The sequence below is a fragment of the Clytia hemisphaerica genome, unplaced genomic scaffold (assembly GCF_902728285.1).
Source record: "Clytia hemisphaerica strain Z4C2 unplaced genomic scaffold, Clytia hemisphaerica genome assembly, whole genome shotgun sequence".
NCBI classification, from domain to species: Eukaryota; Metazoa; Cnidaria; class Hydrozoa; order Leptothecata; family Clytiidae; genus Clytia; species Clytia hemisphaerica.
In genome coordinates this window covers 540,734-563,415 of record NW_027104297.1, presented here as the reverse complement: position 1 = coordinate 563,415, position 22,682 = coordinate 540,734, and the positions used below count along the sequence as shown (strand labels likewise).

Genomic DNA, 22,682 nt, shown 5'->3' with positions numbered 1-22,682 from the left:
ATTTCGCTGGGAAATGAACCCACTTTATTTCCCATCCTAAAAGGAGTGACCCGTGTGTTTTCCAAACAAAATTTCTAAATGCGAGGCAACTTTAAGGCTTCACTTTTTCTTGCTTGAGCAAGGTTAAAGATTCCTCTCTAGCTCCTCCGGGGCTTCAAACTCAATGGTTCAACCCTCGCCCACATGAGACAATGGGTTTTAAAGGTTTTACAGGTTTTAAATCTACACTCATTCAAAGCAAGAGATTTTCAAATTTTGTTGCTTGAGTACTCAGCTCTTTTAAGACAGGGGTGTTTATTTTTTCGAAAGCTCTCTTTGTTTTCCCAGTTAGGTTGCGAACATCAGATAAACGTTGAAACAACCTTGTGTACCATCTGGTGGGTTGTCTTTGTAAAAGATTTTTGAAGTCTTTTGAAATTAAAAAAAAAATCCTTAGCAGCACGAGTAGCTTGCTCGAGGCTATAAAATCCTAATTCTGTACAGTGGGAAACTCATGAGTCATCTTGTAAAGTGCTGACCACGAGAAAAAATTCGTAAAATAAGTAAAGTTACATCACCATTTTTTTTGCATTGAGTGTGCTTTATAATCATCCCTGCATCACATGACATAACAAACCATCTCATTTCCATGGTAATCGTACAGGTGTTGCATACATAATTGATTACAAAACAAGCTTGTTGTTCACTTCATCCTCTCGTGTTTTACATCTCCGTCATCAATTATTCACACATTCTCAAATCCCAATCATCAATACACGTTTTTTATAAGAACATACTATATTAGAACAGAAGTTTTAAAAGAAGTTTCCAAAATATTAAGAACAAGTTTATAGCTTTTCAGAATCTAAAAATCGCCCTATTTCTTAAGAAATTGGACAAAAATAGTGAAAATAAGAACATCTTATTAAGAATATTTTTAGAATTTAAACTTAAAAAAGTTCAGAACATTCGAAGGCTTCAAAGATTTTAGATGTTCTTATGAAAAACCTGTAGGGCTTATTCATGGTATACTGAATGTGCTATTTTGCGTGGCTTTTCCCATCGCTCCCTTTTTGTCTCACAACAATGACGTGTGGTTTTTCTGTGGGATTGCCACTTTTAAGGTGTATTAATAGTGTAGGTTTTAAGATGTCACTTGATTTTAATGTACATTTTTGAAAATATTTAGATCTAATTGTAGTATTAGTAACTTTGCAGTGAATCAATATTCAAATTTGACACCAGAAGGACTATTTTATAAAACCATTTTGTAGGTTTATCGGGTAAATAGCTCGGGGGGGGGGGGGTACTACCCTTGTCGACCGACGGGGGTGCTCCGCTGAGGTTCGAAAAATGGACCCTACGTGGGACTCGAAATTTGCGAAAAAGTGACCTTGAAAAAAATTCCGAAATTTTCTCAAATTTTCTACTTTTTCCCCAAATTTTCCAAAAAAAGGCATCCTACGATAGACTGATTTTTCTGTTTTGGTGTTTTTGCCACCCTACCTGGGACTCGTGGAGGTTAAAAAAGGTACCCTGACCAGCGGAGCTAAAATTGCATTTTTTTCACGAAGCAAGAAAAGTTTTCTTAGCAGCTTTTACAAAATACCATACCCGTGGAAGAAATTCATAGGTAGCCTAGACTCACCCGAAGAAGTTTCAGCCCTTACTGTTTTCTCTATCAGGATATAGGGGTACCTTTTTTGTTGTAGGTTTTAAGGGGTATCCACTGGTATGCTTCTCCTTTTCTTTATTTTTAACTTCTTTTTTTTTTAATTCTTTTTCCAGAACATCACATGGGTTTGAAAACGATCAACAAGAACACGAAACGAACAATTCGTTTTCACCAATACGACCACCAAGGGAAGAAGATCAAACATCCCAAGAAACAAAAAGTCATGACTATTAGTTATACTCTCAAACAACAATCTGAAAAAAATAACAATACAAATACGAACAATGTCACTCGATCTGAGCATAATTACAGCATGCAGTTATTACCGAAACAGCGTGGTGCTGGCAAATTGACCAAAAAAACAAGCGAACATTATATTATTTGTGAGATTGGTAAAATATTGTTACGCGAAGCTGAGAAAGTTAAATCCTTTGAAAAACAATTAGGTGAAAGTTACAACAAATTTGATTTGGACAGTTTGCAATCATTTCATGAATATGCTGGATATTTAGAACTTGTTAATCCTATTTGCAGTCCTGATTCTGTGGATACTGCTGATAAACTTGTTTTGAATCTGGGAATCTAAATCATCGATGTCATATTTTGATAATGTCTTTGGCAATCGAATTATGGAGAATGTGAAGAGATTTTGCAAGAGATTATGGATTGCGTTGATATAAGCTCGTTTTATTGGACCAAGCTCGTTCAAGGCTTTATTTACGCTACTGATTGAATACCCTGGTGTTGACTAATGAGAACTTCTTGAAGGTCGAATAATACGGAGGAAACGAGGTTGTTATTGCCTATTGGGCATTTAATTCCATTGAATACTTTCAAATATCTATCTATGTTCTTTTCGTTCAATGAAAATTAAGAATAATGATATTTCGAAACCACATTGAATGGATGGAGTTACGTAACCTTTGTTTATTGCTTTGCAGACATCTCATCATGACATTTTTGGGACTCTCAACTTGGTACTATTTTATACCAAGATAATCTATGGTTGTTTTCATCTGATTATATTTAAGGGAATTTATTTTTTTGAGGACTCATTATGGAGAGCAGCTAAAGTCCTAAAAGTTTTCAAATTTTTATTTTGGCGAGAGCTAGTTCTATCCCAAATTAGTTTCCTTAAGATTTTATATGGCAAGATAAGTTATTCATCACCAACCAATTTAGATGAATTCATAAACCGGTATTACAGAAATATTTCGAGGAGTCTTATGCCATACTCCAATAATTTACCTACTCTCGGGTACCTAATAGCCGTTCCCCCCGCTAATTAATTTTTCGAAAGTTTTCCACTCAGGAAATTCTTATTCCAACACCCTCCGCTTATTAATTTTTGAGAAATTCTCCACCCAACCCGCTCGTTCCAAACCCCCCGCTTATTATAGGTACCCGAGAGAGTACAATGTTATTGAATAGAGAAAATATTGTAAATAGGGTTATGAACATCAAACATGAATTTAGTAATTGATTAAATTATAATAGAACTAAGTGAGAAAGACACCTCCAAACAGTTTGATGAAACTGTTTCTCGTTTCATTTTTCTACGTTTAAAATGGTTTCTCTGGTACCCAGGGTAATTGACAAATTAAGACGTGATTTTAAATAACTGTGGTATTTTTTATTTTTGTCATATATTTCGACATTTTAGTGAAGAAACTTTATGTGACTGTTCTTTTTTGTTGTTGCTTGGTGTCCTAAAGTCAAAAAACTTCATATTGTAATTTCACCGACGGAGTTTATTTCAATAATTTCTCGTAATCTAAATTCATTATTTAGCAATGAACGCGTGGTTCAATTTTAGAAAATTTCCCTCCCAAGACAGTCTTTTGCCGTCCGATGTTATTAATACTTTTGTGAAAATAAATCTTGGTAATTTTTTCCGTTTTTTCCCAGTTCTTTTTTATTAGCCTTCTTCCAAAATTATTCCTCGTCTGTATCCACCTTAAGTAACCTATTAATCACAAAACACTGAAAGAACTTACTAATGTCCAGCAATATCATACTTCTCTGGTGAAAATACATAAAAACACCAATGGAATGGAAAAGCTCCCGATCGGATAAGTTGCTCTGCAATGTGGCCTGCTCCTCTCACTGGGCAGCGTGTACAATAAGTATCGAATAAGATGAAATTTTAAAGCGTCTTTATGTAGAATTTCACTTTGCAAAAGCAAGATGAGGATAGAACTTCTTGGATAGTACTTACGTAGCGTGCAAGAATAAAATTTGGTTTCGGCAGTCTTTTCCCAGCATTGGGATCTTTGAAGAGGATTTTATGGAAGAAATCAGTATTATTATATTTTTGAAAGCAACCTTTAATCCTTCGTCCGTCGGCTATGATATTTGAATGTATTTTAAGCAAAACTTTTGACTTAAAATTTTTAACTTTTAAGGCATAGCCCCTGGATTCTACCTAGTCTGATAGAATTAGCTCAAAAAAGGCACTACTTTGAAAAACCAATGTGTCGAAATTTAGCACAGAAGTTCCTGGTGGCCGTGGGTGGGTCATAGAGCCACAAACATAAAGTGTAGCTTCTCCTCAAACCACGATGTACTTTTTTGCGATGAATGCTGAAATTCCTGTTTTCTTTCATCATATTGTGACAAAGCAGGGCTTGGACAAAGTCACTTCGCTTACGCACTTTTTACATCCTTTTTCTTTGAGAGAGGTCGTGCTTTAAAAGTAAGTGGGCGTGGTCTCATTTCTTGGTTCCGTTTCTTAGTTGCGTCATATTTCGTCAAAGAGTCTGGGTTCTATTCCGATTTCCGAGAATTTTATAATTTTGCGAAAAGCTTCCATGGCTCATGGTCAAACTTCCTAAGGAAAAAAATTGAAAAAGTGTCACTCAATTAATCACCTAGGAATTTAATAAGTGTGTCCAGAATGATAATCGAAAGTATTACGACGATGCCGTCAAGAAGGATTTTGCTGAGATAAAGTGCTGTTTGTTTTTGGTAGGCTTGTGAGAATGTTTTGTGGTTTTTCTAACACCTCTAGACAAAATGGATTTGAACGACTTATGTGACCTTGAAAATCCTGATGATGATGTTATTGTTGACGCTATCAAAAAGAGATATGAGTGTGGGTATTTCTATGTAAGTTTTATCAGTTTAAGTTCACATTATTTGTTTAAAAAAATGTCGTCGAAAGCAAAGCCCTGCTTTTTTTATATTACCTGTAATTTGTTTTTCTTTCTTCTGTGACTGCCTTTGAATTGCCTGATCAATGATGATCAGCTGTTTTTTGGCTATCCCTGAGGTTTTGAATCAGATCTTCAGGTCTAAGATCTTCATTCTTCGCACATTTTAGAGATATTTATTGTTTAAAAATTATATAATCGCATATCAAGTTGCAAACCAATTTGGCAAGTTGCATAGTTTTGCAGCGCTGCAAAATTTGGCGAAATTGCAGTTTTTCTAGTCATTCTACCCAATACTTCCCAGTGTGGAAACGATGCAAAGTCCACACCAAATTGTTATTTGATTAAAGTGAGCTCGCCGGTCCACGCCAAAAGAAGTTCGCCTTGTGGAAAGGCATGGTTTGGCCCGAGGGGGGGAAGTTTGAAATATAGAGCTCTAAATTGGCTAAAAACACACTCAAAAAACAAAAATAATTCGAATAAAGGCAAAATTTAAAGGTAAAATACTCCATTTTATGAAGAAAATCACTCTTAAAAAATTATTGGGGGGGGGGGGGGTTAAATACCCCCGGTAGCTACGGAACTGAATGAATCATGACCATGAGCCATATTTTAGGAATTAATGGGATTAGGGATTAATGAATTAAAAGCCCTTTATGTTCTATTTACACTCTACTATGTTGTTATATGACGGTCAAGGGAGAGCAAAGTGGATGCGTTTGAACCTGGCGTAATGAAATCGGGCGTCAGAATGGCAGTGCTCCTCTTGTCTTGAAAAGCTTTGACTTTCGCCGATATTTTACTTTATATTCACTCCTTATGCTAATACACGTTTTTTTTTTATAAGGAACCTTAACTTTGCTCTGAGCCTGGAGTTCCTTATTTTTACAGAGAATTTCAGTCTCAAAGTTCCTTATCGAGTTCCTTACTACATAGAAAATTTTGAACTTTTTGCCCCTTGAAAGATCAAAATTTGGTCAAATTAGTCCCAATAAGGTACATTATTTTCAAATCCACTTATTCTCAGCCTGAGCAGTTCCTTAACAATTCCTTATTTTTTGAACCATTTTCAGCCTCGAGTTCCTTATAAACGTGTTCCTTATAAAAAAAAAAACGTGTATGCCAAAAGAAGTTACTGCCTCACGTCAAATATATTCAGCGTGCTGTTCACTAATTCTAGCCTGGAATACTTCCAATACTCCTTTTTTAAGACGAACATGGCAGCGCGGTCTATTTGCATATTTACGATGTCAATCGAACGAATCAAACGCCTAATCAATTGAACACAATCGAACACAATCAAATAAATGCGATTCGATTGTCGAACGCAATCAAATCATAATTGCGATTCGATTGTCGAACGCAATCAATTGCGATTCGATTGTCGAACGCAATCAAATCGTAATTGAATATTTTGTTTGATTAAGTTTGATTGATTCAATTGTATTCGTTTCCTTGCTTTAATCTCTCTTGTGCCATACTTATGCAGGCTAGCTCTACAGCTCTGAAACATCATCTAATAACACGAAAACCAGAATTTGATTCTTCAATTGGAATCAAACCTATGAAAATTAATAGGTGCCGTGGTATAGTGGTATCGACCTTGGCTTCTGTGCAGGAGGCCAGGGTTCGATTCCCACTCACGGCAGTTCACTTGGCAAGTGAACATTCCTTCGCCCGGGTCAACCCATGCCATGTGAGGGGAATTGGATAGTCAGTTCAAGGTGCTGACGGGACGCTCATTAGTAAGCGTCTATAGCTGCGAGAATAGGCCTCTAAAGCCTCCTGCAACTCAACCAAATAGAAATAGAAATAGAAATGAAGTGCACTGACAAACATCAATATGTCGGATTCAACAAAATTAATAACGGCACTGTCATCATTCAGTCACAGAAATACTTGCATTTGCACAGGGTGTGCATTTGCAACGGTTACAACAATTTTTTCCAACCCTGTGCAAATGAGCTAGAATTAATAACGGCACTGTCATCATTCAGTCACAGAAATCCTTGCATTTGCACAGGGTGTGCATTTGCAACAGTTTCAACAATTTTTTCCAACCCTGAAAAAAAATGAAAAAATCGCTTTTTTTTGTCTCACTTTTGCGGGACTTTAGCTTAAAGTGCTTGCGTGCAGCGTAGGATACAAAGTCTAAATATTCGTTTTCCGTAATTTTTTGTATGAAGATTTAGGTCTATACTGTATGTGCTCGCTCTTATCTTATTTTCTAATGGCATTGGCCAATTTAATTGCAATCAAACTTAACTTTGAACAATGTCATAATCGAACATAATCTAAGCTCAATCAAACGTAATTGACAGTCAATTGAACTGATTGAACGTTATTTGAAGGCAATCGAACATAATAGAATATTACACCAGGGATCAGTCGTTCAATTGCAATTTTCTTTCGAACTTGTTCGATTGACACCGTCTGGAAAACTAATTACTCCACACCTCAGTGGATGCAAGTAAAACAAGCCGGAAATTAGACATTACCTATAAATAAGTTTGAAAAGTTTATATCCTCTTGATAACTTTGTTTCCTGAATTCAAATTTGGGGAAATCCTGATATTCTAACACTGTTTTTCCAAAGATTAATAAAACTATCCCTCAAATTGATCTTCCTTGTGAAATGGCCTATTCATTACCAGAATTGAATTTTAAGAATTTACATTCACAAAAAGATAGTTATATAACATGAACCTTGTGCAGCAAACTAAAAAGGTTTGCTCTAAAATTCAAAATCCTTGTGAAGAATGAAACGTTTTATGGCAGGGGGGGATCGGTAGTAAAATCTCAGACATAATGACGTTTACTACAGTGGTGGTGTGACAAAAAATCGAAAAAAAATTTACTACCCAGGGTAGTTAAATACTAAAATGGGTGGTATCTATGTGTTAAATGTTGAAAACATTTTACTACCTGGGTAATTAAAACAGGTAAAATTAGCAAATTTTAGCTATTTTTGTAATTCTTTTCTGAAAAAATCTGAAAGTTTTTATAATTTGAAAAGATTTTCTGTTGGAAAGTTGTTTGCTAAGGGCAAAATATTAATTTTTACACTAAGTGAAAAATGTGTCACAGAAATAATCATTTTTTAGCTTTTTTGTAAAATCAGTCCGAAAAGCAACCAAAAAAATAGGTGGTCTCCATGACAAATTGTCCCAAAAACTTTTACTACCAGGGTAGTAAAATTCCTCTTCCAAGAGTCTGGGTGGTGGTATGTAAAATTCGTAAAAATCATTTTACTACTCATATATGTCTGAGATTTTACTACCGACCCCCCCCCTGTTTATGGCAAAATGTATGTGGTTGAGCGATAGCATTTGTCTTTCTTTAAAAATTTTGTTAATATTCTCAAGCTAAATTGGGCATATGCAGGGTGACACATTATAGAAAATTAGATAACAGAGAGCAAGGATTGTATTAAGTTGTATAGAGATAGGTGTTTATTATAACATTTGTTTTTGTTTCTTTGTTTTAGACTTGTATTGGAGATATTCTCATCTCAATCAACCCATACAAAGAGTCCATCTTGAATTCGCTTGAGGTAAGAGTATTGTATGATTTTGATTTTTGACCAAAGAATAATTTACCAAAAAAGTCATTATAAAACATGATTTTTAACTCGTTTTTTTTTATTTCATCAAATAAGATCTTTTATCAACAAAGCATTCCAATCAATTATTTTGTCTTTTTTTATGATGAACAATCAAAAATATATAGGTCATCAAGTTTAATGCTTGTAAATTATGATTTTGCAAGCCTAATCTCGTTATACAAAATGAGAATACCACTTAATGCTCTTTATCATACCAAAAATTAATCTGCTAAATAAATTTTTAATTTGTCTTTTCAATTTGTCAGTTTTTATCTGATATGATTCATGTTATTTGCATTTCATTTTTACTGCTTTTTACTTCTATGTATTTATGAAAATAGGCATAACATGGACGTTTTTAAAATAGAAAATCCTTTTCCAGGTAGTTATATTCATGCTCAGTATGAGCATCCTATTCAGTGAAATTTGGATTAGATTCAACAAATCCCTTTCATTGTCTTGTCCAGTTAAAATCCATCCAGTCAAGATAAAGCAAACAATACCCCCTACCAGTAAGACAGCTCTTGGTCAAATGAATTGCAACACTGCAAGGGAATTTACTATAACTACGCTGCTTTCCATATTGTAGCAAAAAAGAGTACATACCTGTACATACTTGAAAATGAGTAGCATTAGTAGCAAATGAACTTTATGAAAAGTGTTGTCCGAAAAACTTAGATGGTTAGCTCGAAATTTGCTTTGTTTATTCTAAAAAATACCTTCTGTAGACGAGGGAAATTGTAAATCAAACAATGAAATTTGCCTTTATACCTGCTTACCTGTTACACTTATATATTATTATAAAAAAGTCAATGGATTAACATAGTCTGGTAACTTAACTGAAGATTTTAAACATGTTTTGATATTTTATATCGTCATCAGTCACTAAAAAATTTAGTTCTAAAATGAATAAATATGGGTTATCAAATGTGCATCATTAAAAACAGATATCAGATAAATTTCAAGATCATATACCGGGTGCACCAAAAAAAAGTATACAGGTTTGTCGAGATATTGTGAGCTTCAGGATTTATATTTTTTGTTCATTCTTTTTTTATTGTATAGAGGATGCTCCAACTTGAATTTTGAGCTATTATACATTAAATTTGAAAAAGTAGTTCGAAAGTTATTTCCAAAAAACTGACTTTTTTTCCATGTCGAAATTTCAAAAAATCATTAAAAACAGCAATCACGCTATAAATAAGACAAAATGACAAAACACAATTTCATTGTCTTTTTGATTCTTTTTTCTCCTATCTTATATTTTGCCAACGGTTTGTCCATCTTATTTACACGACATGAATATTTTCAACACCAGCAAACTAAATACAGACCCAAGTTCTTTGAGCAACTAGTTGAGGAATGGTGATTTAATTTTTCAAAAATTTTCTCACGTTGCACACCACACCTGTCTTGGAGATTTCCCAAAAAAAATTTCAGCCTTACCAAAAATATTTTTCCACATGGGAATAGCTTGTTTTACCATATTCTTAAATTCCGTAACGAGTTTTGAACACAGTTGCATTTTTTTGGTATTTTTATGTGTAAAAAAGGTAAGTGCCAAGAGAAAAGTTTGCTCGCTGTTTTTGATGATTTTTGGAAATTTCGACATAAAAAAAAAGTCAGTTTTTTTGAAATAATTTTCGAATTACTTTTTCAAACCTAAGGAATGATAGCTCAAAATTCAAGTTAGAGCATCCTCTATGCGATAAAAAAAGAATGAACAAAAAATTTAAATCCTGAAGCTCACAATATCTCGACAAAGTTGTATACTTATTTTGGTGCTACCGGTATAAAATCAACTTTTCAAAGTTTTTTGAATGTTGAGTACACCCCAAAAACGTTCATTCCAAAGATATTCTTTCTCAGTGAGGGAATATTTTCCTCTTGACTACATGCATTCTATTTATCATATTATTTACTGCTTTTTCCCTAATCAGCACTGATTTGCAATGTAGTAAATGGCAGTATGATCTTTGGTAGAATATATATAAAATTGTTTTTTATTCTTTACCCTAGGTATCACACAGATATAAAGATGAACCTTCTCTTACGCAAACCAACCCACATGTCTTTGGTACCACAAACAATTTATATCATTTCCTCAATGTCAACAAAGAAAGTCAATGCTTCATCGTCTCTGGTGAATCTGGTTCTGGAAAAAGTGAAGTCATTCATCAAGCTGTCACACATTTTTTATGTCTAGTTTCAACGTCTGATAGGAGTTTCAAAGAAAGAATTTTACAGGTAATTTGTTTTGTTACATGAATCTTGATTTTTTTGCATGACTTTTGTGTAGTAAAACTTTAAGTGGTTTCAGTTTGTAGAGATATCTGAAAATCCAATTGAAAATTTCTAAAATAAAATCAGAACATCGTAGAAAATGGGAAATTTTTGCCCTGAAAGTAAAAGAAATATTGAAAAATATTTTTTTAAATTGAAACATGTTGATAAAAATCCTTTGTCCTGATTACATGTCATAGTTTTACAATCCAATACTTTCTATCTTTAGGCAAATGTAATTCTGGAAGCTTTTGGAAATGCACGGACAAGTTTAAATTCAAATGCAACAAGATTTTGCAAATATTTAAAGTTCCATTTCGATAGCAAGTTACATCTATCCGGAGGTAAGTGTTTAAAAAGTATTATTTAACATATCTCCATTCGCTGACATATCATTTATAAACAAAAAAGAAAAATTTTCTGCTCGTCCAGCCCTATGCGAGCACAAATTTATAGAAATGCTATTGTCAATTTTGCTTAGTCAGCATAAGAGATATAGAAAATATCTTGTCATGGTGTTATTTGTTTTATCGTGGGAATGCTACGTGTTTTGTACATACATTGACGAGTATGGTCTGTTCATCAAAGAATTGCAACGTTTGACAAAGAATAAACTTTTTTTATAGTATCAATCACAGATTATTTGCTTGAGTTGCCGAGAGTTTCAAATCAAAGACAGGTACTTATAATTTTATCTAATACTACGCCTTTTCTATTCTGGTCAGGTTTTCCCATTACGCATTAGCCGCTTACCAGAAAATCACTTTTTGTAATTTGCTAAATTGTATCATTTATTGTTCTACCCTAGGGAGAAGCAAATTTCAATATCTTTTATTACATGTTTTCTGGGCGAACCGAAGATGAGCTATCAAAACAATTACTTGATACCCCTACACAACACAAGTAAGTTCAATAATTTCTCATTTTATCGATTTTTGTATTCATCTGCATATTCATATAATGCAACTTCTTTTATACCATGTGGGCTCTAGCATCCATCTGTGATGCCCATATTTAAGGGTTCAATCCATTGAGTTTAAAGCCCGAAGGCCCGGGGGGGGGGTCACTCATATGATCTGGCCTACGTCATGTGCCGCGCTTAAGGGTGGGGTTTTTCTGCATCCCAAAATGCACTGTAAGGGTGTGTTTCTGTGAGATTGCACTGCAAGGGTCGAATTTTAAAACAAATTCAAAATAATTATTAAAAAGAAAAGGTTTTTACTTCTCGTTTGTTTGAAAAAGTTTCTATTGTCTGATAATTACAGCTGACAATAATAATTTTCTCAGTTTTTCTTTGAAACCAGTTGAAACAGAAAATTTCCCAAGCTTCTTCTCTTCACGCAGATATACAGCTGAGAAATATAGTGCACTAGAAGGGTTGGGTGAATCAAGAGAAAATGCACTGAAAGGGTACCTTTTCAGCCATATTGAACTGCACTGTAAGGGTACGATTTTGAAAAGCAGATTTTGCGCAGCACATACCGTCGTTTCAAAATCGAGTGCCCCCCCCCCCCCGGGCCCGAAGGGCTAGAGTAGAATTTCTAACCTTTCTCAGGCAAGAAAAAGTGAAGCCTTAGAAAATACGTCGTATTTTTGACAACAGATTGAATCTAGCAGTTCCTTTGTTTACGATTGATATTTTTTTCGAAATTTAGCGGTAAATTTTACATTCAATCTGTCATTTGTGTAAAAACCAGGCGAGCCGCTCAAGGCCGCGCAACTTTGGTAGGATTTGTTGGCTTCAAATCCTACCAACAAGATTCGATTCTAGCCCTTCGGGCTTATACTTCATTGGTTCAATCCCTAGCCAGATCATAGAGAGACTCTTAGTACAAATTGGTATTGGTGCCTCTCTGCTTGGTTCTCAGCAGTAAAGGGAAGGATCAAGCGTAAAAGTGGAGCAATTCAGGGAGAAAGAGTGGCACCCTCCACTACCTTTGGGTAGACAGTTCTCAAAAGAGGAGCTTCCAACTAATGTTGCAGACTTACTTACTTTAGCATTTTCCCTTCATTTCAAATGTTTAGATATTTGAAGTATGGTGAGTTTTTTGGGGATGATTTACTTTCTTGGAGTCAGGCTTATGAAAGTCTTATTGATGCATTTCAAGTTGTCGGCTTCACACAAGAGGTAAGATTGATGTTAAAGATTTGATTTGTAAATCGTTGTTGACAAATTGAAAAGGGAAATCTCAAAATTAGTGTCTGAGAAAAGTTAGAGTTTTTCTGTTAAGCCAACCTTAAAACTTAAGATCGTTCCTTTTGACATAGTGAGGAAGGTCCTATATACGAAAAAAGAAAAATTCTTAGTTTTCTCAGGCACTAAAATTTTGGGATTGACCTTTTTGATTTGCCAGCGACAAAATCTATAAATATATAAATAAATAAATATTATTAGCTATTTTTCGGCTTTGACTGTTAAATTTTAGGTAAAGTTTGTTTCAATTTTACCATTTCCAGGAAGTTAGTATCAGGAGATGATGATCATTGAATTTCAATTACTTTTTTAGACTGTCAAAGAGATATTTGGTATTTTGTCAGCCATTTTGAATATAGGTGATTTGAAGTTCAAATGTGAAGACGAAACAACAGGTGTTTTTGTGGACAATCTAGAAATACTTGATAAAGGTTTGAGAATGTTTACGTTATTATTTCAATAGTACAGCAGTTGGTTAGTTTTAAAGGCAGCTTTTAAAAATGTTTTATGCCAATAAAACAATGTTCCTTGTAAACTCATTACCAGTCCCTGCAAAGCTGACCACGCCTCTAAAGTTTGTTAGGTGTATGATTTCGAAATCAAATTCTTTCAGGCAAATACACTTGCCCGAAATATGAGCCTTTTGAGGGCTCTCCTTTTTAATTAGATGCTCTGAATCCACAAAATTAAATTGAGGTTTTTACCCCCGGGGGGGGGGGGGCACTCGATTTCGAAACAACTGTATGTGCCGCGCAAAAACTGCCTTTCAAAATTGCACCCTTATAGTGCAGTTTGAGATGGTTGAAAAGGTACCCTTTCAGTGCATTTTGTCTTGATTTACCCAACCCTTATAGTGCATTATGTTTCTCAACTTTTTCTCAAATAAAACGGGTAAATATTTAATTTTAAAGTTATAAGCCTTGCTGTGAAAGAAATTTACGGAAATAACAGTATAACATTATTTTTAACTTATCTGCAGTCAAGCAAGGTTATCATTTAATATTGGATGAAAACTGGTTAACAATATTGTAAAATTCGACCCTTACAGTGCAATACCACAGAAACACATCCTTACAGTGCATTTTGGGATGCTAAAAAAACCTACCCTTAAGCGCGGCACATGACGTAGGATCATATGAGTGCCCCCCCCCCCGGGTTTTTACTTAATCCCTTCTCAGAATAGAGATGTATTAATGAATTTTGGAATGAAATGATGAATTTCAATTTATTTTAGTTTCTATTCTACTTGGAGTGGACACAAGCGATTTGGAACTTTGTTTAACCAGTAATTTGTTTGTGAAACCAGGTAAAATATTTTGCTTGAAATTCATTACTTGTTGCTTATAAGCCCCATACTAAGTGATGTTTTATCATTGACAGCCACATTTTGATTCTGAAAACTCCCTTTTCTTTAGATGATGGTGTTTCTGGCTTCAAAAGTCTGAGTGAAGCTGAACAAACCAGAGATTTCATGGCCAATTTCATGTATGCAAGATTGTTTAGTTGGATAGTCAGCAACATTAACACTTTCTTGAACCCTGGCGAACCAAAAAAGAAGTAAGGAAATTGTTTTTTTATTTCAATTCATTGGAAAAAAGTTACCAAATTCGAATTTTAACTCCTTTTCATTACATTGTGGGCTGTTTTCAAAGCTTCCTGGAACTTTTTTTAGTAATTAAAGTGACTTGCCAAGGCTGGAAATAAATACATTAAAGGAAGAAAATTTGGGGGATTTGGTGGATTTAAGTTCCCGCCAAATTTAATTTTTTTCATCAACCGCCAAATTAAGTTCTCGCCAAATTAAAGTTACTCTATTATTCCCCCAAATGTGTACTATTTCAAGCTTTAAAACAGGTTTTTCCTTTTTTAATGGCATTTTTTGGACAAAAATGTCCTTCGTCCGTCAAATTAAAGTCCCGCCAAATTTAATTTTTCAAGTTAACCGCCAAAATTAAATTCCCTCTGAAAAATCTTTTTCGGCCATCCGCCAAATGAAATTCCCCAAAAATTTCGTCCTTTAATGTGCAATCGTTAAAGCTGGCCAGATAAGGAAGAAATAGAGGATTTGAGACCTTAATGATGATCTGGTATTATTTACACTCTACTTTTATTATTCTTTATTTCAGACAATCTGAGCATGTGCATGTTGGATTTCTTGATATTTTTGGGTTTGAAGATTTCCAGAAAAACACACTAGAACAATTGTGTATTAACACCACAAATGAACAGATTAATTTGCACTTTATACAACACGTCTTTGCACGGGAACAGGTAAATCAAAGCACAACTCAATGTTCCTGCATGTTTCTTGCACTTTGTTTGCGGTCAACCACCTTTCAAATTGATTCCAAACAAATGAAAACAAAGAATAAAATCTCCTTGCCAAAGTTTATCCCCAAAACCCCTTATAAACGACAATCTGGTCATCCTTTAATCTAAAGTACTTTACAGTCTACCCCCTGTAAGATTTTGTAACTATTTTCTTTCAAGCTGGTACACAAGGCTGCTTCAACGTTCATATAACGTCGTATGGACGTTGTGAATATTGGATAAACGTGGAAACAATTTTATGTGCCGGCTGGGCTGCCTAAGAAAAAGACAACCTTTCTGACTGTCTACTGTGTGTAATGTCCTTTACAAACAAACTTCTAGTCCTCTCTTAATCTAAGGAACTTGTTAGTCTATCCTCTGCAAAACTTTATTCTTAGCCTAAGAACAGGACAACCTATCTGGGTTTCTTCAGTGATGACAAAATATGACATGGCCATGTATGGAATGGTATCTTCTCTATATGTTTTTTTTTTCAGGTTGATTACCAAGAAGAAGGGCTTTCAGAATTACAATTAGTGGAATATTTTGATAACAAGAATATTGTTAATCTTCTCCTTGAGGTTTGGCCTTAGATTACTTTTTACGTCTGAAAAAATGTGTCTAAGAGCAGTGTTGATTTTGAAGGTTTGGATTAGATTCTATACATGCGTTTTTTTAGCAAACCCATAAACCCTAATTTTGTTCTTCCCTCAAGCTAAAATATTGCCGTTTCTTAAGCTTTATTCTGAATCAATATCTTTTGGTACTTAAGTCTTGATTTATACTCAACTTTTCTTCGATCGAACTATCCCGAACTAATCGAACTAATTGAACTATTCACAAATTTTTGAAAATTTCCAAAAGTTCGAGTAAAGGAACTTACTTATTCGAGTAAGTTCGAGCAGTTTTTATTTAACGGTCTTTTACATGAAGTTTTCCTTCTCATTTTAATGTCTCTGAATTTAAGTTTGAAAGCTGAAATCTGCCAACAGTTTTCAGAAAAACTATATCCATTATTATAGTAATGAATCTCTGAGGTTGAAGCATAGATAATGTGTCAACTCTTTATTATATCCACTATTATATATTTTCAGACACCTCACGGCATCTTTGCATTATTGGAGGAAGAAAGCAAATGTTTGCAAGCAGATGATCAGACGCTTGTCTCTTCTTTCAATGCTCATTGTTCAGAATTGAAGTTCTATATTCCGTCCACCGCAAACGCATCCACTTTCAGTATCGTACACTACAATAAAAAAGTAAATTGCCATCCTTTCTCATGATCTTTTTGGAGGACTGGAATTCCCGAGTTAATTTTTCGTGATGACGTCATAATGACGTTACAAAACTGAAATTATAACGTCACATGCATAATAACTCGGAAAAAATAACTCGGGAAAAAAATAACTCGGGAATTCCAGGCTCCATCTTTTTGTTGCTAGTTCATGTTTGTTGTTTTTACCCTCTGAAATTATTGAATTTTTGATAAAAGCTATTTCGTCGGTGACCATGAATTTTCTTTGAATAAAAGAGAGAATCAGATTATGGGGTTGATGGGATCGAAATATAGAGGTTTGAAATATAGAGAGTCTACTGGATATGGCCTACTAAACAGTGCTGGTCTCTTCATCTTTATAAGTATTTAGTGGAGCAATCCAGGGAGAAGGAGTCAGGTGAGATGGAGTTTTTATAAGATACTTTAATAATTGGTCATTTGAAGTAATAAAAATGACGCGTTCTTTAGAAAAAGTAACAAAATTGTTTTATTATTGGTTAACGACCAACCAAATCAAATAAGAGCTTGTAAAAACTTCATCTCGTCCCGAAAGAGTGGCACCTTCCCCTTGGCTATCAAAAGTTGAGCCTTCGGGTTGCCTGCCATGCCTGGCTAATTATTTTTATGATCGTTTGACAGTGATGGGAAAAAATGAAAATTTACAGAAACCATTACCATTCGACTACGCCTAAATTTTTTACTCTAGGTAACTTACGCAGCAGATGACTTCATTTTGAGGAATAATGCAAAACTTGATGGCTGTCTGATTGAATGTTTAAGAGGTACATCGTATAGATTTATAAGAACGTAACTATATAAGAACATAAGGTTTCGATGGCCAAAATGCTAAGAACAATTTAAGAACATTTTAAGACTTTGCGGACTCAAAACACCCGTATCTTTAGGAAAATGGGTCAAAATGTTCACGAAATGGAAAAAATAAGAACATTTTAAGAGCATTTTTAGGCTTGAAACCCAAAAAGTTAAGAACATCCAAAGGCTTCAAAAATTCTGGATGTTTTTGCAAAAACTCGTATAGATTTAGTGATTATTTGAAAAAAGTGAACGTTATTCTTCTTTTCAAGGGATGAATCAAAGTTTGCAATATTATATTTTATTCTAACAATGTGGAGTTTCTTTACCATAGGTTCAAAGGGACAGTTAACGAGTACTCTATTCAACTCGTCCTTAACCAAGACAGGAGCACTAATCATCAAGTATTAAATTATATATTAAAACTTTTTAGAAACTATATTTAACAGTATCAAAAGTTAGGTTTGAATCGCTATGAAAAAATGCTGAGCTTGCTGCAAAAACATTGCAGATTTTAGATTTCCTCGGAAGATCAGTACAAAATCAGTACTTTTTTATTTATATAGATTGGCTTTAATTTGGCTATTTCAATCTTCTAAAGTCACGAAATTCAATTACATAAATAAAAAAATATTTATATTATTATCAAATGTTCAGAATACCAGCTGGACAATAAGTTGAGTAACATAAAATTTATATTTTTTACAGGCAAGGACATGGTACAGTGAATTGTTGCCAAGGGGATCTTCGAGGGGCTTACACCAAACGTATTAATCATAGGTAAGAACCCTCATTATTATTTTTTTGCCAAATACTCTGGTTTGATCATTGGTCTCTATTGCACACCCATGAACCCTTAACGGTGTGGTCGGCTTTCAAGGGGGTTCGGTAATGAATTTACGAGGAAATGACGTCAAAATTCTTTGTATGTAAGGATGTCAATGCAACGACTTCAGTCATGACGTCATTCCTACATTCGAACCCAATCTTCTTGGTCCGGTTTTTCAAAAGTGGATTAGCTTAATTTTTGATTAAATCTCGATTAGCGCCGATTAGCATAGTAACGTCAGCTGCTCGAAAGCCCATAGCCTATACTAGACGTCACGGCTTTTTTCTACGCTGTAACTGGATGAAAAATCCCGGTTCATAGTGAGGTACTCGCTAGAAAGCCCACGGTTCGAACTGACGCTCGAACAACGGAAGTTAATCGCCGGGGTTAAATAATCGAAATCTAATTGCGATTAGCGGTAATCGGGATTAATTCTAATCGACTTTTGAACAACCAGGCCCTTGTGTTTAAAGGTAAAATGATTTTGAAGAATGAGTTAATAAGTTGCCTTTCTTTTTCTTCCAGGTTAAAGAAAGAGGGGAAATGCAATACGAGCAAAGCTTGGTTAGTAGTGAACTGCTCTTTAAATCTTTCATAAAGCGATACAAAATCTTTGAAGCCTTTGAAGTCCTTAGTTCTCTAAATGTTCATACTTTCACCATTTTTTGAGTATTTTAGTGCAATCTCCTACAAAACTGGGTGTTTTATAGAGTCAAAAAGCCTTAAAATGTTCTTAAATATATAGTTTGTTCATAAAAAAGGTATAGTTGCACAATATTAAAATCGAGTCAACCACCATCAAATGAAGTCTTTTCCATTGTTTTTCTTGTAGCCACAACACGAAGAGCAAGCAACGCACATTCACCGCTAGAAAACATAAAAATAATTCAGTTGCCGTTCAGTTCAGGGTATGAAGCTACCTTAAATGATTTTGTGTATCAAATCATTACTGGTTTCTTATCTATTGTTAATATATCCTTTCTTTCCATCATTTTTTAGCTCAGCAATGCCCCATTTAGTTGTTCTTGATGAACTTGAAGTTGTTGTGTTTGGGCGTTACAGAGTCTTTGGTGATTGCAGAATAAAATAAAATGTCTAAAATTCTGCATTAAACTTTATCGAACTATCTAAAAATGAAATCAAAATTAGTTTTGCTTGACACCAGCAATACTAAAGAAAGTTCTAGCAGTTTTGGTTTTGCTTCCCTTCTTACACATAATTTTTCTTTCAACATTCCTACTTTTCTTATTTCAGAACTCGTTAGTGGATTTGATAGAGACCATCCTGCTATGTCAGGCTCATTTCGTCAGGTAAAAACTTACGATTTTTGACGTAAACTATCTTTTCCTTTTTCCTGATTTCATCAGTTTCTTTAAGCTGAACTTTTTGTGTTTTAAGCCTAAAATGTTCATATAATGTTCTTAATGTTACCATTTTGTCAGTATTTTTGTGCATTCTCTTGGGTGTTTTAGAGTCCATAAAGCCTTAAAATATTATAAAGCTGTTTTTATAAAGCTAAAACATGTTTCAACTTTTTTGCTTCACTTTATTTCTCACCAGGTGCATAAAGCCGAACAAAGTAAAAGAAGCAGATAACTTTGACGTGGATTTTGTTAGAGCTCAAATCAAATGCAACGGCATCCTGGATTCCGTTCGTATTCGCAAAGACGGTTTTCCTGTTCGGCTGCCGTTCAAAATCTTTGTGGAGAGGTAGATTATTTTATTTTTTGAAGTAAATGGATTTTGCGTGGTTTTTTATAGGCTCGTGATTGAAAATTTAGCTTCGCCGAATTCTACATCCTAGGCCGGCGAATTCTTAGCAAGTCCAGTGTATTGATTAGCGTGAATATGTTATTGAATCGACGAAATTTTTAGACCGATGCTGACCGATGAACTGTAATCTTTTTGTGCATTGGACTGGCGAAATTCGCCGTTCTCTGGGCATGAACAAGACTTCTGATAAAGACTATCATCTTTTATGTCAAATGAACTGTTTTTAAATCTATACCGATGGCTAGTTTGGCTACTGAGTTAGAATTTTGAATTGATTTTCTGAATTTACCTACCAAATACTTTTCAAATAAGTATACAAGTAATAAATTAACGAAATTATATTATTTCTTTGAAGCATAAGCTCGGAGTATGAATTTTCGTTTTTTCAACATTTTTTTAGATATCGTTTTGTGAAATTTGATATGACGTCACCATTGGAGAACACTGGAGAAATATGTCAACAGATTCTTCAACATTGCAACATTGATGACGGCTACAAGATTGGTGCCACCAGGGTCATTTTCTTATTTATTTCACTGATCAAATCTCCTTTTTTACAAACGGATTTTCCAGAATAATTTTTGGTTTTGGTTGGGTTTTCTTGAATTTAATTTTATTTTTCAAGAGTGTTTCAATGGGATTTTCGATCTGTATACTGCGTTTCTCGTCTGCAATTTGAGCTTTACGTAGCTTATTTGACGCCAATTGATACTTAGATCATCAACCGGTTCGAGAGAGAGTGATAATACAGTGAATGTAGATAGTCTATCCCATGTCTCCTTAACACCCTTCCCGGAAGTGCTTGGGATTCGATCACAAACTTTTACCGCAATGAACTGGCACCTTCGTTTCATCAAGCTTTTAGAGAAAAGGGTTGACAAATTATTTAATCATGAATAAAGCTAATTAAGGAGACTTTGCTCTCTATATTCAAACTATTTTCGTTGCTTTTTCAGGTGTTGCTTCGCCTTGAGCACGTACAGAAATTGTTATCCTCACTTGATGAACAAACTCGAAGAATCGTCATCGCGCAGAAAAGTAAGTTTTTGTCCAACCCTACTTTATGTTCTTGGTAAGAAAATTTTCGTACGAAGATTTGTTTAACCCTGCAAAAGTTATTATCATTTATATTTGTGAAAATGTGCGAATCACTCAAAAGCTGGGCTGAGAGGAATGCTTTTGATTTCAATCTTCTTATTGTTATTTTCCAAGTTATTTCTGGACAATCACATTTCATGGTGAAATAATTTAGTTTTTTACAAAAATGGTTGATTTTAGCTCAGGTGTTTCATATTCTGTTTCAGCTGTAGTTTGCCCTAAATTAGCAGTTTTGATTTTACCTTGTAGTATATGCTGTATAGATAATTAAAGTCTGTCCAGATATAATTGGCAGTGGAAACAAGAATGCCTGTAACTTTTGATAGTCAAATATAATTATGGAAATTTTTTTTGCTTGTTTTAGAGAATCAAAAGCTATATTTGAATGTTTTTTGGTTGAAAAATTCGCGATTTTTAGCGGTAAAAATATGCCATTGCAAAAATTGAGCTTTTTTTCTACTTATGCTATAACGTTCATTTTTACACTAGTGGTAGTTCAACCTTAGGTTAAGAAGTTTGTTAAATTTCGAGGCAAACAGAAATACCCCTTGGTAGCACTTTTCTGTGAAATATCAAATCTCCAACTTATTACTAAAAACTAATCTCAAATATAGCGCTTTTGATTCTCTAAAACAAGCAAAAAAAATTTCCATAGTTATATTTGACTATCAAAAGCTAGAGGCATTCTTGTTTCCACTGCCAATTATATCTGGACAGACTTTAGATATAAACCCTCCAAAGAAATAGAAATCATGGCGCTGACCAGTAATTACACCCCCTTTTCATAGACCCGGTGAGAACCCCGCTGCACTTAAATTTTTGGCCAAATTTTAATTTCGCGAGCTGAAAACAATATAATTTCTATCCCCATCTGTCCCCATTGGCATTTCGATATTAATTTTCATCCCCACTGTGGTGAAAAGTTCTCAGGGGTGGGGCTGTGACACAGGGGTTGTATAACCCAAAACTTCGGTCTTTATCGAAATCATATACTGTATTTTATAAATCAGCTGTTTCACAGCAGACTTCAGACCATCAAAAATCTCAGCTTAAAACTTTTTGTTGAAGTACTACTCGCGTCGCGTGATTATATTCAGTTTTGTGTTATGATAGAATAAGATTTTGATATCAAAAATAAAAAGCAGGCGATTAACTTTGAATAAAATGTAAAATAGATCTGATGGTGAGGTGAAAAATCTCTAGTACATGAGAAAGAATCATGTCGAAAAGATATATTTTAGACAGGTCGGAATTTCTCCTTTTTCATGGAAAGAGAAGAAGTCTGTCAAAATAATTAAAACCTTTTAGGTTGGTAAAATATTTGAGAAATTCACCAAGCCAGTCTAAGCCATTAGAAAATGCTGTCAAAATATTTTTCACTTAATACCCTCTCATTCGTGTGGCCAGACTTAAAATAGTTTCATGCGTTTATGATATCCTTTTTGAAAATCAAATGGGTTGACTTATAAGGTAGCATAACTATTCCTGTTCAATGTCTCGAGATCTTCAGTCAACTGTCTGTTTTCTAATAAGAAGGTAAGTTAACAAATGAGCTGATTTTATATAAGCTTGGGGCTACCACGATTTGGAGCTACGTTTTGGGTGATCGATCTGGGGACTGAGCTTATAATTCAAATAATTTTCAATTTTCAATAATTTTGATATATCAAGTTAATTTAGCTGGTCCTTTGTGACA

The 22,682-nt window shown here is 34.3% G+C and overlaps 1 protein-coding gene across 1 annotated transcript in view; it reads left to right on the top strand.

The window, feature by feature from the left end:
• Positions 1 to 4,584: 4,584 nt before the first annotated feature.
• The window catches only part of LOC136817290 (myosin-IIIb-like), a 60,045-nt gene continuing 41,947 nt past the window's right edge, over positions 4,585 to 22,682 (top strand). The window contains exons 1-22 of the mRNA XM_067073629.1: positions 4,585 to 4,762; positions 8,294 to 8,359; positions 10,430 to 10,657; positions 10,923 to 11,037; positions 11,320 to 11,372; positions 11,502 to 11,596; positions 12,719 to 12,821; positions 13,201 to 13,318; positions 14,122 to 14,193; positions 14,303 to 14,444; positions 15,014 to 15,158; positions 15,695 to 15,778; positions 16,292 to 16,456; positions 17,180 to 17,255; positions 17,621 to 17,690; positions 17,995 to 18,066; positions 18,641 to 18,679; positions 18,948 to 19,023; positions 19,370 to 19,425; positions 19,676 to 19,825; positions 20,289 to 20,403; positions 20,845 to 20,926. Coding sequence (XP_066929730.1) covers positions 4,670 to 4,762; positions 8,294 to 8,359; positions 10,430 to 10,657; positions 10,923 to 11,037; positions 11,320 to 11,372; positions 11,502 to 11,596; positions 12,719 to 12,821; positions 13,201 to 13,318; positions 14,122 to 14,193; positions 14,303 to 14,444; positions 15,014 to 15,158; positions 15,695 to 15,778; positions 16,292 to 16,456; positions 17,180 to 17,255; positions 17,621 to 17,690; positions 17,995 to 18,066; positions 18,641 to 18,679; positions 18,948 to 19,023; positions 19,370 to 19,425; positions 19,676 to 19,825; positions 20,289 to 20,403; positions 20,845 to 20,926 — 2,215 coding nt within the window. The 5' untranslated portion in view covers positions 4,585 to 4,669. The remainder of the gene's footprint in view (positions 4,763 to 8,293; positions 8,360 to 10,429; positions 10,658 to 10,922; positions 11,038 to 11,319; positions 11,373 to 11,501; positions 11,597 to 12,718; positions 12,822 to 13,200; positions 13,319 to 14,121; positions 14,194 to 14,302; positions 14,445 to 15,013; positions 15,159 to 15,694; positions 15,779 to 16,291; positions 16,457 to 17,179; positions 17,256 to 17,620; positions 17,691 to 17,994; positions 18,067 to 18,640; positions 18,680 to 18,947; positions 19,024 to 19,369; positions 19,426 to 19,675; positions 19,826 to 20,288; positions 20,404 to 20,844; positions 20,927 to 22,682) is intronic.